General features: G+C 50.9%; 5 protein-coding genes across 21 annotated transcripts; 3 read left to right on the forward strand and 2 right to left on the reverse strand.

The window, feature by feature from the left end:
• The first annotated feature begins 648 nt into the window (after positions 1 to 648).
• On the forward strand, positions 649 to 7,415 carry LOC133471799 (protein SCO2 homolog, mitochondrial). Of its 6 annotated transcripts, XR_009786358.1 has the most exons (6): positions 657 to 862; positions 1,513 to 2,072; positions 2,637 to 2,898; positions 5,298 to 5,462; positions 6,176 to 7,147; positions 7,284 to 7,415. XR_009786358.1 is itself a non-coding variant. In XM_061761779.1 (4 exons), the coding sequence occupies exons 2-3, from the start codon at positions 1,521 to 1,523 to the stop codon at positions 2,874 to 2,876; spliced, it is 792 nt and encodes a 263-aa protein (XP_061617763.1). In that variant the 5' UTR covers positions 657 to 862; positions 1,513 to 1,520; the 3' UTR covers positions 2,877 to 2,898; positions 4,072 to 4,195. The 6 variants fall into 6 exon arrangements, 2 of the variants coding, with proteins under 2 accessions (XP_061617763.1, XP_061617762.1); XR_009786359.1 differs by lacking the exon at positions 7,284 to 7,415 and having other exon boundaries at positions 649 to 866; positions 6,176 to 6,313; XR_009786357.1 differs by having other exon boundaries at positions 6,176 to 7,415.
• On the reverse strand, positions 3,983 to 7,409 carry ncaph2 (non-SMC condensin II complex, subunit H2). Of its 5 annotated transcripts, none has more exons than XM_061761755.1 (18): positions 7,275 to 7,409; positions 7,094 to 7,195; positions 6,627 to 6,688; positions 6,480 to 6,558; positions 6,355 to 6,411; positions 6,139 to 6,218; positions 5,923 to 6,044; positions 5,716 to 5,840; positions 5,588 to 5,656; positions 5,451 to 5,514; positions 5,281 to 5,385; positions 5,150 to 5,194; positions 4,899 to 5,084; positions 4,780 to 4,836; positions 4,663 to 4,706; positions 4,493 to 4,594; positions 4,281 to 4,430; positions 3,983 to 4,201 (listed from the first exon to the last, which is right to left on the reverse strand). In XM_061761755.1, the coding sequence occupies exons 1-18, from the start codon at positions 7,380 to 7,382 to the stop codon at positions 4,043 to 4,045; spliced, it is 1,716 nt and encodes a 571-aa protein (XP_061617739.1). In that variant the 5' UTR covers positions 7,383 to 7,409; the 3' UTR covers positions 3,983 to 4,042. The 5 variants fall into 5 exon arrangements, with proteins under 5 accessions (XP_061617739.1, XP_061617738.1, XP_061617743.1 ...); XM_061761754.1 differs by having other exon boundaries at positions 5,451 to 5,517; XM_061761759.1 differs by lacking the exon at positions 7,275 to 7,409 and adding an exon at positions 6,772 to 6,845 and having other exon boundaries at positions 5,451 to 5,517; positions 6,966 to 7,099.
• socs2 (suppressor of cytokine signaling 2) lies at positions 7,284 to 11,966 on the forward strand. Of its 4 annotated transcripts, XM_061761789.1 has the most exons (4): positions 7,284 to 7,409; positions 8,724 to 8,854; positions 9,988 to 10,118; positions 10,892 to 11,966. In XM_061761789.1, the coding sequence occupies exons 3-4, from the start codon at positions 10,028 to 10,030 to the stop codon at positions 11,338 to 11,340; spliced, it is 540 nt and encodes a 179-aa protein (XP_061617773.1). In that variant the 5' UTR covers positions 7,284 to 7,409; positions 8,724 to 8,854; positions 9,988 to 10,027; the 3' UTR covers positions 11,341 to 11,966. The 4 variants fall into 4 exon arrangements, with proteins under 4 accessions (XP_061617773.1, XP_061617772.1, XP_061617771.1 ...); XM_061761788.1 differs by lacking the exon at positions 7,284 to 7,409 and having other exon boundaries at positions 8,302 to 8,862; XM_061761787.1 differs by lacking the exon at positions 7,284 to 7,409 and having other exon boundaries at positions 8,302 to 8,858.
• Positions 11,967 to 12,324: 358 nt separating this feature from the next.
• On the forward strand, positions 12,325 to 14,005 carry cradd (CASP2 and RIPK1 domain containing adaptor with death domain). Its single transcript, XM_061761785.1, has 2 exons — positions 12,325 to 12,917; positions 13,423 to 14,005. Exons 1-2 carry the CDS (start codon positions 12,566 to 12,568, stop codon positions 13,719 to 13,721), a joined length of 651 nt encoding a protein of 216 aa, XP_061617769.1. The 5' UTR covers positions 12,325 to 12,565; the 3' UTR covers positions 13,722 to 14,005.
• LOC133471787 (myelin regulatory factor-like protein) lies at positions 13,557 to 23,937 on the reverse strand. Of its 5 annotated transcripts, XM_061761729.1 has the most exons (25): positions 23,721 to 23,937; positions 23,400 to 23,472; positions 22,943 to 23,030; positions 22,809 to 22,864; positions 22,536 to 22,734; positions 21,452 to 21,637; positions 21,170 to 21,365; positions 20,987 to 21,063; positions 20,805 to 20,915; positions 20,612 to 20,723; positions 20,329 to 20,529; positions 20,152 to 20,260; positions 18,688 to 18,797; positions 17,451 to 17,596; positions 17,232 to 17,378; positions 16,857 to 16,928; positions 16,115 to 16,161; positions 15,703 to 15,840; positions 15,585 to 15,632; positions 15,386 to 15,470; positions 15,224 to 15,298; positions 15,036 to 15,147; positions 14,884 to 14,955; positions 14,270 to 14,372; positions 13,557 to 13,697 (listed from the first exon to the last, which is right to left on the reverse strand). In XM_061761729.1, the coding sequence occupies exons 2-24, from the start codon at positions 23,452 to 23,454 to the stop codon at positions 14,283 to 14,285; spliced, it is 2,532 nt and encodes an 843-aa protein (XP_061617713.1). In that variant the 5' UTR covers positions 23,455 to 23,472; positions 23,721 to 23,937; the 3' UTR covers positions 13,557 to 13,697; positions 14,270 to 14,282. The 5 variants fall into 5 exon arrangements, 4 of the variants coding, with proteins under 4 accessions (XP_061617713.1, XP_061617712.1, XP_061617714.1 ...); XM_061761728.1 differs by lacking the exon at positions 13,557 to 13,697 and having other exon boundaries at positions 14,144 to 14,372; XM_061761730.1 differs by lacking the exon at positions 13,557 to 13,697 and having other exon boundaries at positions 14,144 to 14,372; positions 23,400 to 23,506.
• Positions 23,938 to 24,626: the final 689 nt, after the last annotated feature.

Consider the following 24,626-nt stretch of genomic DNA (forward strand, 5'->3'; position numbering starts at 1 on the left):
ACACGCTGTCATCTGTTCGGGACAACATCCAATTGTCAATGTTCAATAGATCATGGAACCTTCAATCGTGCCTGCGCGTTTCTTTTCTTTGTCTAAAAAGAGAGGAAAAAATAAAGACACCGGAGGGCTGAGTCTCAGCCTGCATTCAATCAACTGTACACCAGAGTGCAAGTCCACTCGATGAGACACCTCGTTTATTGAGCCTGACTACTTTCATACACATCAGGACGTTTCGATATGACTGTTTGGCAGAAGGTATCTCTGGCCTTGGGTGTTATCACAAAATGGGGCAGTCATATTAAAAACACCATTCCTCAGTCATCTAAACGGCTACATAATTTCATGGCTAACAAAACTTAATCATGTATCACCCTAGTGTTTTGGAAACGGAACTTAATTGTTAGATAATGGAACATAGCTTCATGAGGATGAAATAAAACAATCCAACACATCTCATTACACTGTGTTTGTGGCTACTTGTGTTAACATTTCATGGAAAGTAGTTGTTGCCATGTTTGTTTGGTGAACGCGTTAAATAAAGCACATACTATTTAAGGGAGTGGGGGGCGGGGGGGACATTTGCCGTACTCTGTATTTTGAGTCGTTCTTAGTTATTTCATGGAATACAGACGAAGAAGCGCTCCAGTCCGGTTGGTGGCGGTAATGCGCATGTGCAGTGGTTGTCAAACACGATTTAACACGAAGAAGAAGAAGAAGACGAAGACGAAGAAGAAGAAACGGCAGCAGCAGCAGCAGCTCTCAGCTAGCATCGTGCTAAATGTCAGCTAACAGTCAATGAGTCTTCTTTTTGTTGTTTTTTTATGCACCTGGATGCTTGTGTAAGATTCTCCCGGAAGTGACAGTAAGTAAGTTTAAACTTGCTTCAAGTCGTGCACGTCAAGGCCTCCCACCAAGTAGTAGAGGGAACACGAATAAGAGACAATTGCGAGAATGAGGTCATGTTCGATCACGAAATGGTAATCTCGAGAGAGTTGTGTTTTCCCATTCCTTCGTCGGTGTCTCCCCCCAAAAACGGCGTTATTCTTGCAGTCTACTCAATTTTGGATTGTATAAATCTGTTGTTAGTGCTGAAGTACAATTTGAAATGAGGTAATATTTAGAAATTTGAAGTTTATATGTTAAAAGGGGATTTCTAAAGGGCTTGTTTACCTTATTTCCAGATTTGTAATGTTGATAGTTCATATTTTTTGAGAGTACAAACTGTATTGAGAACTTGGTCAGGCAAGCATGGAGTGCATCCCCACACAGTTTTAGTTTTTTTACAGACATTTGTTTTTTCTCGTTTCATCTAATTCATTCTTCTTAGACTGGAGTAATGTCTGTATATTGCTTTACCGTATAAATAAAATATAGCGAGCAAATCCAACGATATTGTCTGGAATTTATAGAATCCGAATGATGGTGTGGAGCTCGGCCTTCATTTATTCCAATATCATGTAAAACGATTTCAAAAAGTCTCATGTTTTTGATTGACGTGCGTGCGTGTGTCAGCGCTCAGGATGTTGGCACTCAGGTGCATTTCGGGAGATCTGCGTGGACATCTGCGGCCGCCGAGGACGTCGCGTGAAGTTCCGCGTGAACTTTTGGCCCGACCCCCTCCGCCGACTCCCGCCCGCCTCTTGTCCCGAGGCGAGCCATCGCCGGCCAAGTTGAAGCTGAGGACGCGCGTGGCCGTGACTCTGCTGGTGGGCGGCGGGCTGCTGGCGTTGTGGGCGCGGCTCGGCGCCGAGAAGCGGCAGAAGGAGCGGCGGGTGCGCGCCGAGCAGCTGCGGCGGGCGGCGTTGGGTCGGGGCGACTTCAGCCTGGTGGACCACCACGGGCGGCGCCGCAGCAAGCGAGACTTCCTGGGCCGCTGGGTCCTCCTCTACTTCGGCTTCACGCGCTGTCCCGACATCTGCCCCGACGAGCTGGACAAGATGAGCGCGGCCGTGACCGACCTGGACCTGGACGCGTCCCTGCCGCCCGTGCAGCCGCTTTTCATCACCGTCGACCCCGAGCGCGACCACGTGGATGCGCTGGCCCGCTACGTCAAAGACTTCCATCCTCGCCTGGTGGGACTCTTTTCAAAGTTGGAAACTTTGCGTGGGAATGAATCAGGAATTTCCTAAATTTATTGGGAACTTAAATATTCATCTTGGGAAAAAATTAAGAGCACTACAAAAAGATCTCTTTCCCCGATTTAGCCATCTAGGAGGTATTCATTGGATTCGAATGTTGTTTTCATTTGGAAACAAAAGTACCGAATTCCACATTTGTGCATTTACCAACCTTTGTTGAGCCAAACCACATTTTACATGGAAAAACAAATCTCACAGACAGCCCACCACCAAACAAAAATGGCACAATAAGCGATTACACGGGCTCATTATGTAACTTCTGCCATCTCGTGCGAGAGCATTCCATTTTTCTGCATGTTAATTTATGTTTTGTTTTTGTGTTGCCAGCCAAAATTTGGAGTTAGTAAAAAATATAAAATAATGCCCTCACAAAAACGCTTGAACACGATGGCTATGCCTGAAGTTCCCCGCTAAGTTTGAACTTGGAATATTCCCCAAATTGTCCGTCTGAAGCGATCTCTGGAAATGAACTCGAGCTTCCCCCGTTTGCGAGCGCAGGTGGGCCTGACCGGCACGGCGGAGGAGGTGAAGGAGGCGGGCCGCGACTACCGCGTGTACGCCAGCCGCGGCCCCCCGGACGAGGACGGCGACTACCTGGTGGACCACTCCGTCCTCATCTACCTCGTCAGCCCGCAAGGACTCTTCGTGGACTACTACAACCGCCTCAAAGACAAGGAGCACATCGTGCGCAGCGTGCGCCGGCACATGGGCGAACACGACGAGCTGCGGCGCTCGTGATGACGCTGTGACCAAAGCTGCGGTAACTTTCCATCTTTAGTTAAGATGAGGAATTTTGGAAATGGAAACTTTTCATGGGAATTTTATGGAAAGGTATCATATTTAAGAAAAAATATGAATGTGTTCAGAATCGGTTTATTAAGAAGATAATGTGCAATAAGCATCAGGTGTAGGTGTAAATGTTTTCTGGGTGAAATTTGGCTCGGACTCGCCGTGTGAATTCGCGACCGCATTCGCCGTCCACGTTGACAAGAATGACTAGCGAATCACAATTGACCTTTTTACTCCTTGTACTATTCCAAAATAAAGACGTCAATTGTCCAGCAAATGAAAAATCAAATTTGACTATTTGAAAACTATCTGTGGCTCCCTGCAGTTTTTTTTGTGTGTGCAGATTTGGTCACAACACCAGAGAAGACAGCTGATGGCCCTTTTTGCAAAATGGTTCTTTTTAGTTGAAAATGGCTTACTTGAAGCAGGATCCCTCGCTGCATCGTGGCCGTGGTCTGTTTTGCGCTGGACACTGTGCCCTAAAATGTGGAAATCCATGTTAGCTACCGACATCTGCTTTTACTAAGTTAGCTTAGCCGCTAGTTAGCATTAGCTGGCTAGCTGTCATCAATCATCTGCCACGATGTGTCGAATGAATCTTGCGTAACTTTCTCCAATTCATCCGCCACCGTCGCAGTCTTCCGTGAACGTCCGCGCGGCAATAGGACGCCTCGTTCCGCGCAGATTAGCGTACGACTCCGTGAACGGTGGCGCATAGGAAGCCAACACGGCGGCAGAAGCAAACAAAAGCATGGCAGCGCTTGTCAAAATGAAACAAGTGCTTTTTTTTGTTTCATTCAGATGTGAAAATGATGAGTCAGGATTCGTTTTGTCAAGTGAACCCATTGAATCCGTTCATAGCACTCGTATAGAAAAGGAGTCAAGGCAATACCTCGTGACATCATAACCACAACCGGTGAGCGGACGGCCCAACGTATTCTTCAATGGCTTTCCTATTTTGTAGACTTGGCAACCACGCGGCAGAACGGATGAAAGGGTTCACGGAGCAGTTAGTGTTCCACGCCGGTGCAAAATACATTGAGGCGGGACTTCAGTCATTTTGGGGGAGATTTTAATCATCAACAGCATGAACCTTTAATCAATATCCTTAACTTCTAATCATCATCCTCATCATCATCATCAGGCGAAGGAAGAGCAGGGAGGTTTTTGAACCTGTCGGCAGCTCGGACCCTGCTGAGCAGCGTCAAGCCCATCGAGTCCACGCGCTCCTCCAGACCCGGCGCGCTGTCGATGGCCACCGTGCCGTCGTTGGCCTGAAACACGCGCACGCGAGAGCCCGTCATGTCGCGGCGCTGCGACGTCATCGTGATGTCATCGTGACGTCCGACTCACCAGCTGTAAAGACGCCAGCAGCAACTTGCAGACTTCAATGTTGTCCTCGCCGCGCACCACGGACGCAAAGTCACGGCGCCGGCCTACGGCGACCAACGCAGACACGATCTTGTCGCCGTACTCGCTGATGTCGAACGGCGGGCGCCGCTCCTGCGATGGCAAACGGCGTCAGGCGCGACGCGACGCACGGAAGCGCCGGTCCGGGCGGTTACCTCCACGAGAAGCTTTGGGCGGATGCGGTCCTCCCACTCTTGCACGCGGCGAGACAACGCCATCTCCTGCGTATATTCGCGGCACCTCAGCACCATCTCCTCCTACGCACGCGCACGCACTCACCGATTACACCTTTGGCGGTCACGTGGGCTGTGATGTCATCACCTACCACGTGCAGCTTCACCAGGTCCTCGTAACTCAGATGCTCGGCTTCTGCAAACGAACGTTTACAATTCGTTAGCGATCGATCGATCGATTCGTCCGTCGATCCATCGCCTTCGCTCACCCGGAGACGCGTCGCCATCTCCCGCCTCGAGCGTTTCCTGCTCCCGGTTGTCGTCATCTGCATCCACACGCGCGCGCGCTTAATCCGTGTGTGCATTTGTGTGTATGTGCGCGTATTACCCAGAAGGTCACGCTCCCCGAGTCCGTCCGTCCGCTCCCGGGGCCTTTCCTGTTCCTCTGGCTCCAGAAGGCTCCTCACCAAGTCTTCGTCCGAAACCGCTTTGTGAACTCCAAATTGTTTGTTGTTCATTCTCTTCAGGTTTCCCAGCTTGCTTTTGAGGCTACTCCGATAAATGTAGTTGAGGTCTGCGCCCACGCAAAGTCATCATTAGCCTGGAGGCTAAGCTAACATGTTAGCACAAGAGACGTACCGACGCAGGCGGGTCCTTTTCTGAGCTTGCGTTCAGGAAGATCATCTGCGAGAAGGAGAAGGAGGAGGCGTTGACGTGCGGGGGAGGCAAAAGATGGCAGCGGAAGCTTCCAGAAGGTGCGCGAGTCTGACATGTTTCTTTGAACCAGGTCCTGAAGTCCTCCCGCTGGGGCCGCGCGGCCGCCCGCTTCCTCTTGCCGTTGTCGTCCAGACCGCCGGGAATCTTGTAGGGCTTTCCTGCACCGGCGAGAGGACAAGTCCGGTCTACCGCCGACCAGACCGCGTGACCCCCGCCCTCCTACCTGACTCAAAAGGTTTGTCGTCGTCCTCCGCTGTGGCGTACTGGTCGTGAAGCGCCCACACGTCCTGCTGAAACGGGAAGTGGACAATGCGAGTGCCATCGAGTTGGGGAAAGGGCGCGAGAGTTTGGTGACCGTACAGCGGGGGGCGTCCCCTCCTCAGGGACGATCTGCCGCAGTTGTCGACTCTGGCGGCCTTGGCTCGGAGCCTGGACGCAAAAAATGCTCAAAAAGCACGCACACACACTTAGACTGTGTGCAGGCCAACCTGCTGCCTCTCGATGTGCTCGTCTACTTCCTGGTCCGCTTCCACGGCGCTGTCCGCAGGAAGGAAGCTCTGCTCGTGGCCGCGCGCCGTGATGTCATAACCGCCAGTCGCGCCGGCAACATCGCCTGACGCACACATGTACGCACGCGCGATGGAGAAACCTCGTCGGAGCTTACGTACGTACATATATGCTTGTGTGTGTGTTACCGGTGTGCCGGAAAGGCGTGCCGGTGATGGAGGGCGGCGTGAGGAGGATGAAGTCCTGATGTCCCGGCAGGAAAATATTCATGCGAAAGTCCTTTTGGCTGCACACCACGTCACATTTGGCACTGACATGCGCCCGTGCACACACACACACACACACGTTGACACGTGGGAAGCATCTGGCGTGGCGTTCGGCGGCAACAAGACTCGCTGGCCCACCTGATGAGAAGAAACTTGTTCTTGTCCCGACTTTCAGGAGGAATCAGAGAGACTGGAGGGAGGGGGGCCACGTCCACCAGCTGCAACACGACGACAACAACAACACAAACTTTGACTGACGGGCGACACAAGCCAACTGGGGGGTGCGCCGTTGGGTGTGCGTCTGTGTCCATTTGTTTCTAGGCGCAAGTGTGTGTGCGTTTGAGAAGGTCTAACCACGTTGGATTCGGGCCTGTCCACCCACTCGGCTGTTTCGATGTCCACTTCGCAAAACTGCAGCAACAACAACAAGTAAGAAGAGTCGAGCAGTTGACAAGCACATAGCACCTCCCGTTTCTAACCGAATCGTCGTCGTCGTCGTCATCAGGGTGCGCCGCCGCTCTGCCCGCGTTGTCGCCCGGCGCCGCTTGTTTGCTTTGCCTGTCGGGAGGAAGGCGGTGGGAAAAAGTCAGAGGAAGTTTCAAAAGTGGACGTGAAGCGTTGCTCACTTCTTGTTGCGGTCTCGTATGTAGTCCAGCGTTTGGTAGACCAGGTTGTGCAGCATCTCCACCTGCAGACACATCACCGTCATCCTCGTCAGTCACGATTGAAAATTGTTGCGCGAACTGCTGGGAGTGAACGTAACTCATTCACCTCAACACAACCACAGACGACGTTGGGATGATGCGCTTTGTAATTATTTGGATTTGATTCTATTCACTTTTCCACTGGGAACAATGTAAATGTTTAGATTAAAAGTGACAAAGAAAAGTTACAACATATTCAAGTTAAGGAAATATTCGCTGGGGGTTTGGTTTGAGCTGTCATTTGTGTGGTGCGAGATATACTTTTTCTCTGCCTTTACTGGTCGTTTGTACTTTCTCTTGAGGTCATCAACCTCATTCGAGAAAGCAAAAGGTTGAAGTTGACAATGGAGCCCGGTGGCGTGCAGGCGGATCGTCATGTTCCGGTTTACCTTCTTGCTGTATATGCAAGCAGAACCTTGGATGAGCAACGCCGCCTCGGCAAAGTTCAGTTTGGTTTTTCCTTCGTCGAACGTCAGGCACAGCTCGTCCAGCTACGACACACGCCGCACGTTTGTAACGACATCATCCTTGTTTGTTATTGTTATTTGTTTTTGTGTCAAGCGATCGCACCTCCTCCAGGTAGTCGTTGAGCTCGGCCGCCAAGTCGATGTCCCAGTTCTTGGAGAGCTCCCGGATGGGCTGCTGCAAGTGAGCGAATCGGCTCGCTGTGGACTCCATGGCCGCAGTACACAGCGGGACCGCCAGGTGACGCTACACACACACACATTCGCCCAGGCGGGCGATTTAGTCATCAATCCGGTATATGTCCAACCTACTCGGCGCTATCGAACAATGCAAACTCAAATTGGCAGACATTTCGAGCTTCTTCCCTCTTTCCATTCATTTCTTCGACAGACTTAGAAATCCATTGTGACATGTTGCCAACTGTACACAAATCCATTGGGACTTTAGAACATTACATTGTGACTGTACTCTTTGTAGTAGCTTTGTAACTTGTTGATTACTAGTGGTCACTGACGTGCTTGAGGACTCTGTATTATTTGCACAATTGTCATTGTATCAGACTGTCACTACTAGTCACTTGACATTACTGGTTCCCTTTCATTGCCCAATGACTTTCCCTACTTGTTTTGTATGTCCTTAATGTCTATTTTGTCATGGTAACCGTCAACGTGGCGAACACAGGAAGTCAGCGATGCCGTTTTCCAGGTTGGTCACGTGACGTTCGGCAAGCAGCGGATTGCAACTCTGGGATGAAACTCATCCAGAGCCGGGATTCGAACCCAAAACCTCAGACGTGCTCGGCAGACGTGCAGCCTGCATGTATGCTAAGAATACGGAAACCAGTCCGATTAAAAAACAATGAAGACAAATCTAAACTGACTTCATTTTGTTGAAACAACAGGAAAAAAAGACATATAAACCAGCACCGACGCAAAATACCATATGAACTCTACCAAATAAATATAATAAACATAAAGAACAACAACTTACTCGATTGAGCAAAACAAAAAAAGTGCCGGCAAAGCGGCAAAACTCCCGGGCGATTCTTCTTCTATTCCTATGTACGGTATGCTACTTCCGCTTCACGTCTGAAGCATCCGCACAATAGAGGACGTGGTGCCGCCTGGTGGTCATTCTCTACATCGCACTGGTAACTCCTTTTGTGGTGTTTATTGTTATTAACGGTTGGCAAAGCAGCTGCACGGCGCATCAGCGCCACCTCTGGCCGTTATGTTTTGATTGCGATCAGTCGACGTTTGCTCACAAAACATTTCCTGTATATAAAAATATGATTTTAAAATGAATGCGAGTATGTATTGAGGATCTACAGTTCGGTTCGCTTTCTCGATTGAACACGTTTGGACCGTCTCATGGGCAGTCGTCGTGCTATTCCACCATGGGTCACGTGACCATGTTCCTGGAAAGTTCCTGGAAGAGCAGCTTTACGTTCACGCTATTTTTCTCTCTTTTCACGCGTTTCAATCGTGGCTTTCCTTTGGTCCGACTGTGAGCAGCATGTCGGCGCACAAAGATGATCGAATGTCGTTCCGCCAGGCTGCCGTGGAATCAAATATGGAAGCTGAGATATGAAAAGATGAGTGAGGACACAAAATGTTGACGACTGCTCGCGCGCACTGAGGACGTTTGGAGGTGCGAGGGTGACAAACAAGACCGACAAGAGCCCAGTGAGTAGGTACATTTTTCGTTATTAGCATTGTGCCTTTAGCCTGCTGGCGGCCAGCCCCAGAGGCATAAAGACACGGCCAGCACGCCTTACCAACCCGGCTAACCAACGTGCCTGCGTGACCGCCATGTTGGGTGGGGCAACGTTCCCATTAAAGGCAACGCATGGAAACTGAAATGAATTCATAACTTCATAACTAACTTTTGTCAACGCTAAAGCGTGTGCTAGATGTACACAACATTAAAAAGCCCCCGAAATTATATGTACCCGTGAAAGGTCATTCCCAGTTCCTTTGTTGTGATTGTACGGCGACCCTCCTGACCCCAGTTATGCGTTTTACACAAGCCACGCAGCTTTCCTGACACTAATATTCTCTTACAAGAACGGCGTTGTGTGCAGCACAATGTATCAGCGTGTTAAATATGTTGTTAAAATATGGATGGCGGGAGGCAACGTGAGAAGTGTGATTAGTTTAAAAAAAAAAAAAAAAAAAAAGCTGTTTGATTGGGACTACCACTCCTACTGATACATTTGTTTAAAGTAAGGTAGAGCTTTTGTACATAAATTAAAATTCAAAATAAAATATTTACAACTAAAAGAGTAAAAAAAATTCTCTTCATAACAATGGTGAATAAAAATAATTCATTTTTCCCTCCACTTTCTGCTCCGTGTCAAGGTCTGTTTTTTTTTGTTTGTTTTGTTTTTTTCTTCTAACGTATAATTTAAAAAAAGGGTGCGTTTACGACAGATTGCGAACTGTTGTTGTTCTAAACGTGGAGATGGGATTCGGAGCAGGTCGCATCATCTATTTTAGTGGGATGCAGGGCCGCTGGGCACCCCAAAATTGTGAAAAATTCCAAACTATTTGCCTTGTCACCTTTAACAGACATAGCAGTTTTTCAAAATAACTATAATATATCAACCATATACAAGTGCCTGATCGATGAATTTGATCTCAATTAAAGTCAAAGAATTTGAAAGTAGCCCTTGCATCATCCTTTGATTTTTCTGTATGTGGCCCTCGGACGAAAAAGTCTGGACACCCAAGATTTAGGACCGGCATCGAAAGTCATCTCCATTATTAATAATAATCTCTATAATGATGACCAAGATGACTATTGCGTTGGCTTCCAGAGTCATCGCGGTCGTCGCCGACGATTGATCGCGTCCATCGATGACCTGTCAGTCGTCCGAGTCCACCGACGCCCCGGCGGACCCCGACCGGAGGCGTGTGGCCCTGGCCATGAAAGAGCTCAAGAACGCAGGTTCCACTTCTACACTCCATACTGTCTATATCATGATATAGGGACTTGATTGGGGAGGGATAGCGACTCGCGCAGGGGTCGCCAACATGCTAACCCCCGAGGACCACGTGAGTAGCCTGCGGGCCGCTCCTAAAAATAGTTGACATTGTGATTTCCTCGGAATGTTGTCCAAGTATGATCATTTGAAAATGATCATATCAAAGATTTTCCCTTGGAGACAACTCTGCTGCGCTCTTCTTGTGTAACGTGGCTTGGCTGGAATCAAATGTCCAGAAAAGCGGTGTTGATCCCTTTTGGAGGCACCGGCTCCTCATTCCGATGACCCTCATCTGTAATTTTTGCTGTACTCGTCGCTTCTCTTCCGTGGGTCTCGCCGCCCGCTCGTTATTTAAGCAGCTTAATGAGGCCTTAAAGACCTTGCGTTCATCCCCTGGTGGTTGGCTGACGACTGGTTCAGAAAGTGCTGAATTCCATAGGTGCACCAAATAAATCAAATATGCAGCAGCAGAGGGCGCGTTTTCAGTGTCAATAATTCAGACGGTCAGGTTCATTTCATTGTGGTTGCCGAGATCGTAATCATCCTTAAAATTGGATTAATTGTGCAGCCCGAGGTCAAGGCGCGCACACCAGAAGGAGCGGCACAATGTCTGTTGAACTGAAGCAAAAAGGCTTGAATTCGGATTTGTAGTTACGAGCGTGGTCACGGAACGAGTCAAATCAAAGCAGCGCTTGTACGAAGAGCGCAATCTTAATGTTGCCGTGTTTGCGCGCAGGCTGGTACTGGGGCAGCCTGACGGCCAACGAGGCCAAAGACGTCCTTCGGGACGCGGCGGAGGGAACCTTCCTGGTGCGGGACAGTTCGCAGAGGGACTTCCTGTTCACCATCTCCGCCGTGACGTCGGCGGGTCCCACCAACCTGCGCATCCGCTACGACGGCGCCAAGTTCAAGTTGGACTCGGTGGTGCCGGTCAGGCCCAAACTCAAACAGTTTGACAGCGTGGTGCACCTGGTGGAGCATTACGTGCAGCTGTCGCGGGCCGCCGCCGCCGCGCCGCCCAACGGGACTGTCCCGCTGCTGCTCACCCGACCCGCTTACGCCGCCGTGCCGCCGCTGCAGCACCTGAGCCGCGTGGCCATCAACAGACGCACGCGGCGCGTTCACGACCTGCCGCTGCCCAACAGGCTCAAGGACTACTTGACCGACTACTTCTACAACGTGTAGCGGGCCCGCCGCCGCGACATTCCGGCACATTCGCACTTTTAGACCGAAAGGTGCTTCTCCACTACTTCCTGCGGGTTTAAACCGGAGCTTGTCAAACTTTTGGGGCTGCGGGGAGAAACCGAACTGCCGTGTGTACCCCAAAATGCCTAAGGAATCAAGAAGTTGAATCATGAACTTTGTTCTCGTCAAAGAATGAGACTATATTCTTGAAAAAACTACGACTGCTTTTCAAAGAAAAGGGGACTACAGTGAATAGCCAAAATCAAAAACTGGAATAACCCTAACCTTATTTGACGGAGCCCCAAGCTGCCACTCGCAGACCTTCGGAGTGGACACCGAGGTTTGGTGAACTCAACCAAAATTCCAGCGTGCCGGTGGTGACGTCGGTGGGTTTCCGCGACGTCGGGCACACGCGTTCCCGTGGCGTCCGTCTCAGGTAAACGGACTGCCGATGATGCTGTTGTCTTTTTTTGAAGGACAATCTCCTCACTTGCGGTGGTTTTTCGGGGGGTATATTTTCTTGATGCCGCAGCCCGTTAGAAATATTTATTGATGGCGTTACACTGAATGATGACGAAGCATGTTGACGAGATTGTGTTGACTTCAATACAATTTTATTGAAACTCGTTATTTAATCCAGCCCACCCAATTTTTTCTGAAATCGGTTGATTCAATTCAAACGTTGATTTCAAGTTCTGATTTTCGTTGATGTTGAGGACAGGACAGAACCAAAACGAAACAGCAAACATTAAAAACAGTGAAGCAAAATAGTTGTTTAGCAATTGTTTTGAGTTTGTGTGTGTGTGTGGTGGGAATTTCCAGGAAGATGCAGCAAAAAAAGTGAAAGCGTTTTTACCAAATGAAGTGGTAATTTGGTTCGGTCTAATTTCGAAATGAATCTAAAGAAAAGTTTGGTTAAATTTTCAATGAAGGTCTATTCATTTTTTTTTTTTTTTGTGTAGTAATTTCGCTAATTACGAAACTGTTTTGTACTCAACTCAGTTGTAATTTGTTTCTAATTGTAAACGAATATAAGCTTAAATATTTTACATTTAGTTTTTTGGAACTGGCCAGTGGATTTTGTGTGTGTAAATGAAAAGTCCTCGGCTTGAGAGTTGTGAAAATACGAAGTGTGGTCCGCAGTAAGAGATGACATTGGGTCCGCCTCCTTGTTTCTGGACGGACACAAAAACGAGAAGCCCGATCGCGGAAGTAGAAGAACAAAATGGATCCAGTCCACAAAGAAGTTCTGCGGAAGCTTCGCGTGTATTTGTGCGAGGAGCTGCTGGTGTCGGACGCCGTGCTGGCCTTCTTGTACCAGGAGGACACGCTGACGGCCGCGCAGCTGGACGACATTTTGGCGGAGAGCACCGAGCGGAAGCGGTGCCGTAAGCTGCTCGACTTGCTGCCGAACCGCGGCCCGGAAGCCTTCCGGTGCTTCCTCGCGGCTCTCGACGACTTCGGCTGGGTCCGACAACGACTGCTGCACGAGGAGCTCGACGTCCGGAGCGGGACTGAGACCGCGAACGGACCCCGCGCCTCTCCGACGAGTCACCGGGGAACCCCATCGGCTACCGGTATGACGTGTCACAACGACCCCCCCCCCCCCCCCCCCCCCCCCGTCCCAAATGTAACAATATGTCAAACATGACGATTAGAATGGACGTGGCACAAATAGAAACGTGCCAAGGTTCACGAGTAAAAATGGAATGAGATTGAACTCGTTGTAGTGGGAGCATTTAGTTCTTAGATCGTGATATGAAATAAATAAACACACTTCTCGACCTTTCGTAAAGACGGCAAATAGGTTCTACCGTTGAGTTATTTGACATTTGTCAATATAGAAGTTCGCAAGAAAGATAATGAAGTGTTGCACTTTACAAAAAAAAAGATGTTACGAGAACTCGTTTCTTTTTAATCATGAATTCAATTGTGATTTGATCAAATGAATAGAAATGTTTTCAACGTGTATGTCTATTGGTTGATTTCTTTGACGAGTCGCAGTCAATCAATGAACCAGGAGGAGAAAACGCTCGAGTGGCTCTGAAGGCTTGTGTCGTTTGTGTGTCGTTTGTGCGTCAGCCGTGCGCGGTCTCCCCGCCGGCGTGCGGCACCGAGTCCCTTCCGACCGTCAGCTTTCGCGTGTGGCGTCGGCCCTGGGCGCCGAGTGGGAGTCGGTGGCGACGGACCTGGGCGTGTCGTCCGCCGCCCTGTTCCGTTGCCGTGCCGACCACGCGCTCTGCTGCCGCGACGCCGCGTTGGCCGCGCTGTTGCTATGGAGACGCTCGCAAGGGAAGAACGCCACGGCGCGGAGACTGCAGCGAAGCCTGCGGGCCGCCGGCGTGCACTCGTCCGTCCTGCAGGACGTCATGATGTCGTGAACGAGGCCCAAACCTCCATTGGACTTTGAAGCGTTTTAAGATACACTTTATTATGATTGTTTTATCATTCAATTGCATTTTTAAGACTGAGCCAAAAAAAAAAGCGAAGTGGTTTAGATAGTAATGCCACGCGAGGCGTGAATTGTCCGAAGGGAGTGAATCGGATGTAAAATGGTGAAGGAGAAGCTCGTCAAAAAAGTGGGAGGAATAAGAATAATAATACGAGACTGTGCGATTTCTGGAGAAATGTGGAATGTTATTAAATAATATGTCATGATGTAAAATGATGTTGATGGCTGAATTTGTAAAATGATAGAGTTTTGGGCTATTATTGAGAAAATGTGTGAAATTTCAGGAATGCGAATGGTTCACATGTTGGCTCGAATGAGCTGAACAATGGGAGCAACGGGAATGTGTGCCGTTGGAAATGAAGGGGCAAAAAAATGGACTTGCGGCTAATGTGAAAATGTTGTGGCTTCGATGAGTATTGCCACGTGAGGCGTGAAATAACGCGTGTGAGCGAGTGAGTGAATGCTTTCAGCACGCACACAATAAGTGGCGTCAGTCGCTGCAGCGGCGGTAGAAGTAGAAGTGGTAGTCTGTGAACAGCGCCCCCCCGAAGTGATGGTCGGTACTGCAGTCCGCTTGGCCCTGCGCACAGGTCACATGACACAAGGCTTTGCTCGAGAGGCGCAACAGTCAATCGATGCATCGACAACTATTCTGATCATCCGTTTAGCTTCAAATTGGGTTCTCCATGTTTGCAGACCGATTATCTTTGTGTGTGTGTGTGTGTGTGTGTTTTTTTTTTAAAATAAGACATTTGCAAACATCTGCATTGATTCTGCAAAACGATCAGCATTTTTTGCCGATTTGCTGACGGATGTCACGGGCCAAACCAATCACTGAATCGGTATCAAACGACGTTTGTGCATCGTCAATTTGCAATTTGTCTTGTTTTTGAACAAAGGGGTGGAAATTAAAAGCAGAGCAATGGATGAAACAAAAATATTGTAGAAAAAGAAAATAGAACAACTGTCAGAAAACAGAAATAACGGTCACGATAGAGCGGGGGATTACTGTACACAGAAATGATCGCGATTAGCTGCTTGTATTCACGTCATCGTCAAGAGTGTATGCGTGCGCGTGCGCGCATCCTTACGGCCACCGTGGAGCGAAAGTGGTACGAGCCGTGGTAGAGGCGAGCCACGTGCAGCGGCCACTCGTGCCGCCCCTGCAAACGCAAAAGTTCTGTCAGCGACGCTCCTCCAGGCCACTAGGGGAGCGATGACTCGAGCGGAGGTACGCGTTCACCTGCGTGTTTGACGGATATCGACTGGCGCTGAGCAGGTTTCTGTCGCGCAGGGCGGCGCACGTGGACGACTCGTGAGAGGCGCACAGGTGCACCACCAGCACCTCGGTGGAACTGAACACACACACGCGCACACAGACATGTCAACGTGCGCATGCGTGCGTGTGATGCTAATGCTAACGAGCCTCACTTCATGAGGAGCGTCACTCGCATGTTGACCGGGACGAACGGACTGACGGGGACTTGGAAGACGAACCGGTCCGGTCTGAAGACGACAAACCGACAACGCGGTCAGAACGTTTTTGGGGGTCATTCGGTGTGTTTTGCGCGTGTGTGCGTTTCGCACACTTACCCGCACTCGTCTCGCACGCAGTAGCGGCTGTCGATCACCTGCTGGTTCTCTTTGATCAGGAAGGACTCGATGGACGTGTTTGTCCCTGTGATGCGCACACACGCAATGGCACACGTAGTGTTACACACGTACACGAGCGCGCGTTTTGTTAGTTGGTGTCCGTGATGTAAACACGACGTCGTCGTGTTTGTGTTCGTACAATCTGTGGAGCTTTGGAGCTTCTGGAGGAAGTCGTCCGTGTTTTTCTCTACAAACAAACAAACATTGTCACTTCCTGTCACATGGCCACCGCAGGGTCACACGATTCGGGCGCTCACCTGCTCCGCGGCTCACTCGCGACGAGTCGGCGTCGTCGTCGCGGCCGCCCGGCGGGCAGCAGTACACCGTGTCGCAGTACAGCAGGTGGCAGAAGTGCACGTCGGGGGGCCAGGGCCCCGGGGGGGCGATGGGCGGCGCTAAAAGCACAACCCAAAAATGCGTTTCCCGCCAACAAGTCACATGGGCCGTGTTAGGAATCAGTCCCTACTCACGACAATGAGATTTTTAGAGAGTGGACCTCGATAGCTCCTACATACGGCGGACCCCCACGTACTCGCGCAGATTCGCCAATTGGTGGATTTTTCCCAAATTGTTTGTCAACAAAGTGGCCACCTCCCAACACGGTGCGCTATGTCGTGGATAAGGAAGGATTCCCAACAGCCACGGTTGCGTTCAGGCGGCCTCGTTTACCTGAGCTGCTGCTTGCGGTCGTCTGTGCAGGAAGTACGCTGCTGTTACTGACGCACAGAAAACAAAAAAACACGTCACTTCACTCAGGCATGATGGCGCTGGGCCAGATGGCCTTTTTTTCACCCAAAGGTCAATCTTTAAAGATCATGAGAAATAATGTCCCTGATGTCAACACAATCCATCAAGCTATCATCTGCAAATTCTGTCCCCCCCCCCCCCCCCCCCCGAGGCCGGAATGCAGTATTACGACGCCGGTTGTAATTGCCGATGATTGCTGCGTTTGAGCATGCCTTATTCAGTGCGTGTGTTTTACATCAGGCTCCTTGTTGGGCAGCTAAGAGATTGTGTTCATTCGTGGAAATTCTGATTATTGTGTGTGTTTTTTCCCTCTCTGCCACAGAAACCCAAAATATTTTTTTTCCAAGAGACCCTTCAGGGGCCGCGCTTCGCCCATTGCTCGGTAAAATGCGGCGACGTCGTTCTCGGTGGGCCAGCAAGGCAAATAAATCGGGCATTCATTAAATATGAGAAGATAGCGGAAAATGGATGGACAACAAGAGGTGAGAGTCGCCGATAGGCTTCCTTGGTCGGCACTGTGCCATCGCCTGGATTCGTGGCTCGGCTTGGCTGAAAATCTTCGGAAACAAAAACATTGACATACTGCGGCTTTGAGTATCAACTTGAATTGTTCAACAATTCAACATCAGAAAAGGAGCTGCCAAACTGAAACATGTGGTCTCACCTGGCGCCGGACGACGAGTCCACATTGCGCTGCGTTAAGTGGAGCAGGTAGACCGCGCCGATGGTGACGATGCTGTTGCGCGCACGCACGCACGCACACACACACACACGTTCTGGTTCAATAGACTGAAAAATGTACCAAAAAGCAAACATTTTGAAATAACAACGATCACATCTGAATTGTGGGCCTGTTCCATTGAACACTTTGCTAATATTGTATGTTGTATGAATGGCAAAGGTTAATTGCAGCTTCTGCCGTCTAGTGGTTGAGGATTTCATGGTCCTGCCTGTCACGACACGGCGCCGGCATCGATCGATGACATCGCAGGTGCAGACGCGAGCGTGAAGGCAAACGGGAAGCGAGATCACAGCTTACCAGACGGCAACGGCGAGGCACAGCGTGAGGACGCCGGCCCGGAACATTCTCCGCGACACGCAACCGTCGCCGTCCGCCTCGGAGGCTCCGGGGCTCGCGTGGAAACTCTGCGACGCCGCCGACGCGGCGCTCGCTTTCCTCGACGTCCTGTCGGGAGAAGACGCGGAGCTTTTATTTTGAGAGCGCCTTGAGAAAGAGGAGCAGGGCGAGAGGAAGTACCTCATGGAGCGCAGACTTCCCGTCAGGCTCTTGAGCTTGGCGAGGCGTCGCTTCCACACCTCCAACTCGCTCACGCGAGTCTCCAGGCTGTCGGTCATCTTGGAGAGCTGCTGCAAGGCGCCCACGTTCTCCATGAAGATCTGCTCCTGCACCAGGAAGAGGAGAAATAGTTGAAACCAGAAGTTTACAGCCACTCAATGAAAAGACGTTTTTTTACTCTCCGACATGAAACCCGACGAAACGTTTCCTGAGGATTACCAAAACGATTTCTATTTGCTAAATGCCAGAATAATGAGAGACGGGGTTTTTTTTTTTTTAAGAAACAGTGACTTTGTAAGACACTTGAGACACTTTGTAAGCAGTTTGGCATTCTGCTTCGTGTCATTGTCCATTTGGAAGACCCGTTTGCGCCCAAGCTTGGACCTCGTGGCCGAAGTCTTGAGATGTTGCTTCAGTATTTCCACACCATGTTCTTTCCTCGTGATGTCATCTATTTTGTCAAGTGCACGAGTCCCCCCTGTGCCAAAACAACCCTAAAACATAATGCTGCCACCCCCATATTTCACAGTTGGGATGGTGTTCTCAGGCTTCCGTCTTCCCTCTTTCTTCCAAACGTCACGATACTCGTGACGGCCAAACAGTTCAATTTGAGTTTGGTCAGACCACAGGACATGTTTCCAAAAATTAAGGTCTATGTCCCTGTGTCCGTTTGCAAACAGCAATCTGTCTTTTTGATGTTTCTTTTGGAGTCGCGGCTTCTTCCTGGCAGAGTGGCCCTTTAGCCCGGTCGTGACAGAACTTGTTTCACTCCTTCTTGAGCGCTCTGGGCGCCACGGTGGACAGTTGTGAGGTTGCGGGTTCAAATCCGGCCTCGCCTGTGTGGAGTTTGCATGTTCTCCCCGTGGCTGTGTGGCTTTTCTCCGGGTTTCCTCCCACATCCCCAAAACATGCGTGCTCGGTTAATTGAAGACTCGAAATTGTGTGAATGTGAGTGCGAAATGTTGTTTGTTTCTATGTGCCCTGTGATTGGCTGGCGACCAGTTCAGGGTGTACCCCGCCTCTTGCCCGAAGATAACTGGGATGGGCTCCAGCACCCCTGCGACCCGCGTGAAGAGAAGCGGTGTAGAAAACGGATGGATGGATGTTTGAACAGATGAATAATGTGGCACCTTCAGCCAGCGGGAAATTCCACCCAAGGATGAACCAGACTTGCTCAACTCCACAATTCAAGGCGTACCTTGTCCACCAACAGGAAGTTGTCGATCTCGTGGCCGTCATGACAGCTGACCCTTCCGACCTCCTTGACGGCCGAAGGGAGGAGCTCCTTGACTTGCTGAGCCAGCACACCTGAAAGGTCACACACACACACACACACACGCACACACACTTATATACAACCCCAATTCCACTGAAGTCGGGACATTGTGTTAAACATAAATAAAACAATTCATGTTCGACCGATATTGAATTGAATACACTAGAAAGACAAGATATTCATGTTCAAACTGATCAACTTGATTGTTTTTAGCAAATAATCCTGAACTTCGAATTTGATGGCTGCAACATGTTCCAAAAAGCTGGGAGAGGATCATGTTTCCCACGGTGTTACATCACCTTTTCTTCGAACAACATTCAATCAATGTTTGGGAACTGAGGACACTGATTGTTGAAGCTTTGGAGGTGGAATTCTTTCCCGTTCTTGTTTGATGTGCAGCAACAGCCGTTCAACAGTCCAGGGTCGCCGTTGTCGTATTTTACGCTTCATAATGCGCCGCACATTTTTAGTGGGAGACGGGTCTGGACTGCATGCCGGCCAGTCTCGTAACTCCCGCACTCTTTTACGACGAAGCCACGCTGTTGTAACACGTGCGCAATGTGGTTTGGCATTGTCTTGCTGAAATAAGCAGGGGCGTCCGTGAAAAAGGCGTCGCTTGGATGGCAGCATATGTTTCTCCAAAACCCGGATGTACCTTTCAGCATGAATGGTGCCTTCGCAGATGTGCAAGTTACCCATGGCATCGGCACTAACACAGCCCCATACCATCACAGATGCTGGCTTCTGAACTTTGCATCCATAACAGTGCGTATGGTTCTTTTCCTCTTTGGCTCGGAGGACACGACGGCCACAATTTCGAAAAACTATTTGAAATGCGGACTCGTCGGACCACAGAACACTTTTCCACTTTGCGTCAGTGCATCTTCGATGAGCTCGGGCCCCGAGAAGCCGGCGGCGTTTCCGGGTGTTCTTGATAAATGGCTTTTGCTTTGCATAGTAGAGTTTTAAGTGAACAAGTGCGCCCCATCTTTGCTTGTGAATGACTGAGCGATTCAGGGAAGCTCCTTTTCTAGCCAATCATGGCACCCACCTGTTCCCAATGAGCCTGTTCACCTGTGGGATGTTCCAAACAGGTGTTTGATGAGCGTTCCTCAACTTTGTTGCCACCTGTGCCATCTTTTTTTGGAACGTGTTGCAGCCATCAAATTCTAAGTTCATGATTATTTGCTAAAAACAATCAAGTTGATCAGTTTGAACATGAATATCTTGTCTTTCTAGTGTATTCAATTCAATATCGGTCGAACATGAATTGTTTTATTTATGTTTAACACAATGTCCCGACTTCAGTGGAATTGGGGTTGTATAATATACACACGTATACACACACACACACAGTGTTACACAATCTTACATACACAATCACACCTGTGCAGTGCGTGTGTTCGATGCCCATCCTGGAGGCAAACTCGGGTTTGTAGTCGAATTCCACCAATCGCATTTGTCTGATCCTCCTCAGCTGCTCCTCAGGGTCCACCTGACAACACAACATCAGCTCGTCTTTCACACGCCCCCCATCTGGGTGATGTCACTTCCTGTCCGCACCTCCCGGATGTTGTGCTTGGCGCGCTGGTCGGAGGGCCGCATGAGGCGGCCCATGACGGCGGCGTTGCCGCACACCACCAGCGCCTCGTCGGGGGCGTCCGTGTTGATGCCCACCCGGCCGTGACACGCCACTGCGTCCTGCGCTGCCCCGCGCTGCCACAGGGGGTCGCTGTCCATCTCAAACTGGCCTGGGTTGGAAGCCTGCGTGTGCGTTTCACGTGTGAGAAAAACTACAAAACAAAATGGCGTGGGGGAGACGTGAAGCGCGGGCGCGAGCGGTCACCCTGACGATGAGTCTCTCGGACACGAGGGCGGCCAAGAGGTAGGACGGAGACTCTACTTCGTCTCCCTCCTTGGCGGAGGTGGCGTACAATCCGACCACCATCTGGAAATATCTGTACAAGCGCAGTTAGCACACACGCGCTCGCACAAACACGCAAGCATGCCAGCACACAAGCAGCCCCCCACCCCCTCACCTCTGGTCGGGGTTGGGCCGTCCCCGCTTCCTCATGTTGTTGGCGGTGGTCTCGCTGAAGTGGAGGCGTCCCAGCGTCACTTTGCTCATCCCGCCGTTTGCTACGCCGACCCTGCGGGAATCGAACCTCGGTCACGTTGAGGCGCCGCCCCTCCGCCGGGCGCCCCCTGCGACGTCGCCCACCTGACAGGCCGCAGAGGCTTCTTGGTGCGGTCGGCCTGAGACTGCTCCATGGTCACGCGCTGCTCGGGAGATTCCATCTGGCAGGGTGGGGGTGGGGGGGGGGGGGGGGGGGGGGGGGGGTGACATTAGCCTCCACTAGCACGACGGCCTAACGGTGTCTGTGCTAAGGAAGCGCCGAAGTACCTTGATGCCAAACACATTGATGTCGAGGCGGTCCGGCCGGCGCATGCCGTGCGGCGTTGTCACGTACGCGGGCTCCGCGGCCACGCCCACGTGAACCGTTACCTGGAAATGGTTCTTCTTCTGGCACACGACAGCATCGTCGGCCGGCGAGAAGTTGAAACCTTTGTCTGTGTCCACCGCCAACACGGGCCGGCACCTGGGCGCACGGGACGGGTCGCGCAGGGCCGTCAGGTCGGACACGCGCACACACGAGGGACCCCGGAGACCACGTCGAGCACTCACATTGTGCGCAAGTTAGCGTCCAGCATGGCATTCCAGTCCGCCGGACGGAAGCTCTCCCACGTCAAGGAGCCACTGGGAACGGGTCCCGCTCGAGTGCCGTCGGGGTCACCCCCAAGCGCAAGTTGATCCGGTCTTGACGACGAGTCCTGGGACTCGCTTCGTTTCCTTTTGCTTCTGTCAGGGGAGCTCGAGACAAAGACGCGTCTTACTACGGCTGGACGCTTCTCCAACCTTAGCGATTAGTTTGTCTGGACTTTTTTTATTTTTATTTTTTATTTTTTGCGGCTTCCGCAAGTCCTCTTTGCTGATGTGCACGGCTTCCGCTAACAACATGGATGCGAAGAGCGAGGCGCTAGTTTCCAGAAGCGCTCGGTGTTTGCTGTGAGAAGGAAAGGAGAGGAAAAGATTCTTCCTGCTGTCTGTACGTTTACTGCCTGGCGCAATCCCTTCCACCTCGTCGTGCAAGGCCCGCTACACAACGATAATCGGACTGTTTCCGTCCCGATTGTGCCTCTCCCGATCAAGGACAACACCAGAGATCTTGTGTTCTCAGGTGATCCTGTAAGATGATCCTGAGGTCTGAGGTGTGTTGAGTGAATATGTCCTGACTTTAGGGTCCCAAACAGGTCATCCTCACGCCACTATGAATATGAAAAAGATATTGGACGACCGGTTAGCACATGCGCCTCACAGTTCTGGGGACCGGGGTTCAAATCCCGGCCCCGCCTGTGTGGAGTTTGCATGTTCTCCCCGTGCCTGAGTGGCTTTTCTCCGGGCACTCCGGGTTCCTCCCACGCCACGTCCCAAAAAAAACATGCACGGTACAACCTACCATGGTTGAGGACTCTAAATGGCCCGTAGCGCGAATGGTTGTTTGTTTCTATGTGCCCTGCGATTGGCTGGCGACCGGTTCAGGGTGTGCCCCGCCTCCCGCCCGAAGATAGCTGGGATGGGCGCCAGTAGCCCGCAGCCCGCGTGAGGAGAAGCGCTAAAGAAAATGGATGGCTGAGATCTGCCATCAGTGAACCACGAACTAGCAGGGGAACATTGTACCCCCCAGCCCTCCTAACAAGTATTGACTCACCAGGAGTGCAAGGAGGAGGCGGAGTCCGGCAGGCAGATGGGCGGGGGGGGCGGTCCCGAAGGCATCCAGGTGACGGCGTACCCGTCGGATGGCGGCGAAGCTCCGGAACGGCTCTCCGATCGGCCAAAACGGGGAAGCCGCGCGGTCGGCTCGGTGAGGCGCATCGGTGGGACTGTGGGCCGGTTGGACCAATGGAAATCTGTGAGTCGGAGGACACGCTAACTTTAGCCTTAGCGCCGGAGCCGAAGGCAGCGGGCGGAGCCGACGACGGACCTGGGATCTGCTCGGGCGAGCAGACGTCTGAGTCTGGAGGAGACTCGGGAAGCGCGCTGCGAAGCGCAAGAAGACAAAAAAGACGTCAGGGACCGCAACGCGCACGCAACAGTCAGTCGTGTGTGACATCTCACAAAGCGTTGAAGTCGCTGCCGAGGTACTGCTCCAGGATGCTGGTATCCACGGCAACGGAACTGTCCAGAACCTGGCTCACGTCCTGACCTGCACGGGATGACGCCGATGTCAACAACAACAACAACAACTCTGCGGACATCCCGATTCGTCTTCATTCCCACCGCCACAGTACTTCAAGTGCAGCCAAATGGAAATCTACTACGTACTCACAAAATGTTTGGGGTGAAGTTTCAGGATGACCCTAAGATCACCTTGGCAAGTCAGCTTAATTTGACCGTTTCAACTTTTGAGTGTCCAACTGGTGAATGTTCTCTGCGCAACTTTCTGTTTGACAACAAGGAGCTCAACAGCGAAATTCACAACAAAATCGGACGTCCACTTGGATGCCTTTCTGTGACTCTTCCAGTGTGTGTGTGTGTGTGTGTGTGTGTGTGAGCTCGCTTGCGTGACGCTCACCACTGAAGAACTGCTGCAGCGCCTCGTTCTCGCCATGCACAACCGCGGGCTCCATGCTGGCCAGCAGGTGGCGCTGCGGAGGAGCACATCCAATCGTTTCAATTCAGCTGAGGAGGAGCATGACGGGAAACACACACACACACACACAAACCCGAGTCACACGTCCAGTCACACTGACACCTGACGAAGAGGAGGATCTGGAGCGTTGCTCGGCAACAAGACCGACATGTTGTGTGTATGTCCTTCTATGGTTGTAACACTTGAAACAACACGCACACACACACACACAAGTATGAGTTGGGCATGTTTGTTCTCGCTCACCTGCCTTTACGTCCAAGATGGCTGCCGCGGCTTCCGTCAGCTGGCCGCGCCCCGATTCTTCCCGCCGTCCGGCAGTCAGTCCGATGGTTCTCGGGGTCCGAACCGCGATGGACTTTGGACTTCCATGTTTGGATCCTGACAGACTTTCTTCTTCTTGTTTCTTTGGGAAATGTCCGCCTTTCGAAATGGTCAGAAGGTTCTTTTCATGCTGTGTGGCGTCGTGCCCGTTTGTGTCAGGTGGACTTTGAGCTTTGAACAGGAAGTAGGCGTGTTACACACCTGTGGGTGCGGGTGTGCGTGTGTGCTGCGATCACTGGATGTGAAATCGTCATCGGGGTTCGGGTGAGCTCGTTTTGGCTGAGAGGCGGCACGGGAAGGCTGCCGGCCGAGTCGAACCCTGCAACTCATTACACGCGTGGCATCATTTCATTATAAAATGGGAGAAAAGCTGAAATGAAATGAAATGTTCATGACTACAATTTGAGTTCCATTTGAAATAGAGCTGCTCAGATTTATTGATTTTTAATCACTTGTGATTGGCTCTCTGGTCATGTGTCATTATGCCATAGTCTCAAACATGACCTATTTTTGCAAATATGACTCCAAGCGCCACCTTGTGGTGCAATCTATTAGCTTGTCTCCGCTCTAATTCATCCCCAAAGTATTCTGTAGGGTTAAGGTCAGGATTCTGATAAGGCCAGTCGAGTTCATCCACATCAAACTCTCTCATCCATGTCTTTCTGGATCTTGATTTGTGCACTGGTGCACAGTCATGTTGGAACAGGAAGGGGCCATCTCCGAACTGTTCCCATAAAGTTGGAAATGTCCAAAACATTCGCCACTGAGCTCCAGTGAAAGGAACTCTGAATGTTTCAGCATACCAGGAGATTTTGGACAGTCAAACAA

Source organism: Phyllopteryx taeniolatus, chromosome 22 (genome assembly GCF_024500385.1).
Source record: "Phyllopteryx taeniolatus isolate TA_2022b chromosome 22, UOR_Ptae_1.2, whole genome shotgun sequence".
Taxonomy (NCBI): Eukaryota; Metazoa; Chordata; class Actinopteri; order Syngnathiformes; family Syngnathidae; genus Phyllopteryx; species Phyllopteryx taeniolatus.

What these genes read in the sequence shown, in the direction of transcription:
- LOC133471799 (XM_061761779.1), top strand. Translation starts at nt 1,521, where the DNA reads ATGTTGGCACTCAGGTGCATTTCGGGAGATCTGCGTGGACATCTGCGG. An exon ending in AAGACTTCCATCCTCGCCTG is followed by an intron (nt 2,073 to 2,636) that starts GTGGGACTCTTT and finishes TTGCGAGCGCAG; the next exon opens with GTGGGCCTGACCGGCACGGC.
- ncaph2 (XM_061761754.1), bottom strand. Translation starts at nt 7,382, where the DNA reads ATGGAGTCCACAGCGAGCCGATTCGCTCACTTGCAGCAGCCCATCCGG. An exon ending in CGGGGAGCGTGACCTTCTGG is followed by an intron (nt 4,837 to 4,898) that starts GTAATACGCGCA and finishes GTGTGGATGCAG; the next exon opens with ATGACGACAACCGGGAGCAG. An exon ending in ACCTGGTGAAGCTGCACGTG is followed by an intron (nt 4,595 to 4,662) that starts GTAGGTGATGAC and finishes GCGCGTGCGTAG; the next exon opens with GAGGAGATGGTGCTGAGGTG.
- socs2 (XM_061761789.1), top strand. Translation starts at nt 10,028, where the DNA reads ATGACCTGTCAGTCGTCCGAGTCCACCGACGCCCCGGCGGACCCCGAC. An exon ending in GAAAGAGCTCAAGAACGCAG is followed by an intron (nt 10,119 to 10,891) that starts GTTCCACTTCTA and finishes GTTTGCGCGCAG; the next exon opens with GCTGGTACTGGGGCAGCCTG.
- cradd (XM_061761785.1), top strand. Translation starts at nt 12,566, where the DNA reads ATGGATCCAGTCCACAAAGAAGTTCTGCGGAAGCTTCGCGTGTATTTG. An exon ending in GGGAACCCCATCGGCTACCG is followed by an intron (nt 12,918 to 13,422) that starts GTATGACGTGTC and finishes TTTGTGCGTCAG; the next exon opens with CCGTGCGCGGTCTCCCCGCC.
- LOC133471787 (XM_061761729.1), bottom strand. Translation starts at nt 23,454, where the DNA reads ATGGAGCCCGCGGTTGTGCATGGCGAGAACGAGGCGCTGCAGCAGTTC. An exon ending in GGCAGCGACTTCAACGCTTT is followed by an intron (nt 22,865 to 22,942) that starts GTGAGATGTCAC and finishes TGCGCTTCGCAG; the next exon opens with CGCGCTTCCCGAGTCTCCTC. An exon ending in ACTTCCTGTTGGTGGACAAG is followed by an intron (nt 17,597 to 18,687) that starts GTACGCCTTGAA and finishes TTCCTGGTGCAG; the next exon opens with GAGCAGATCTTCATGGAGAA.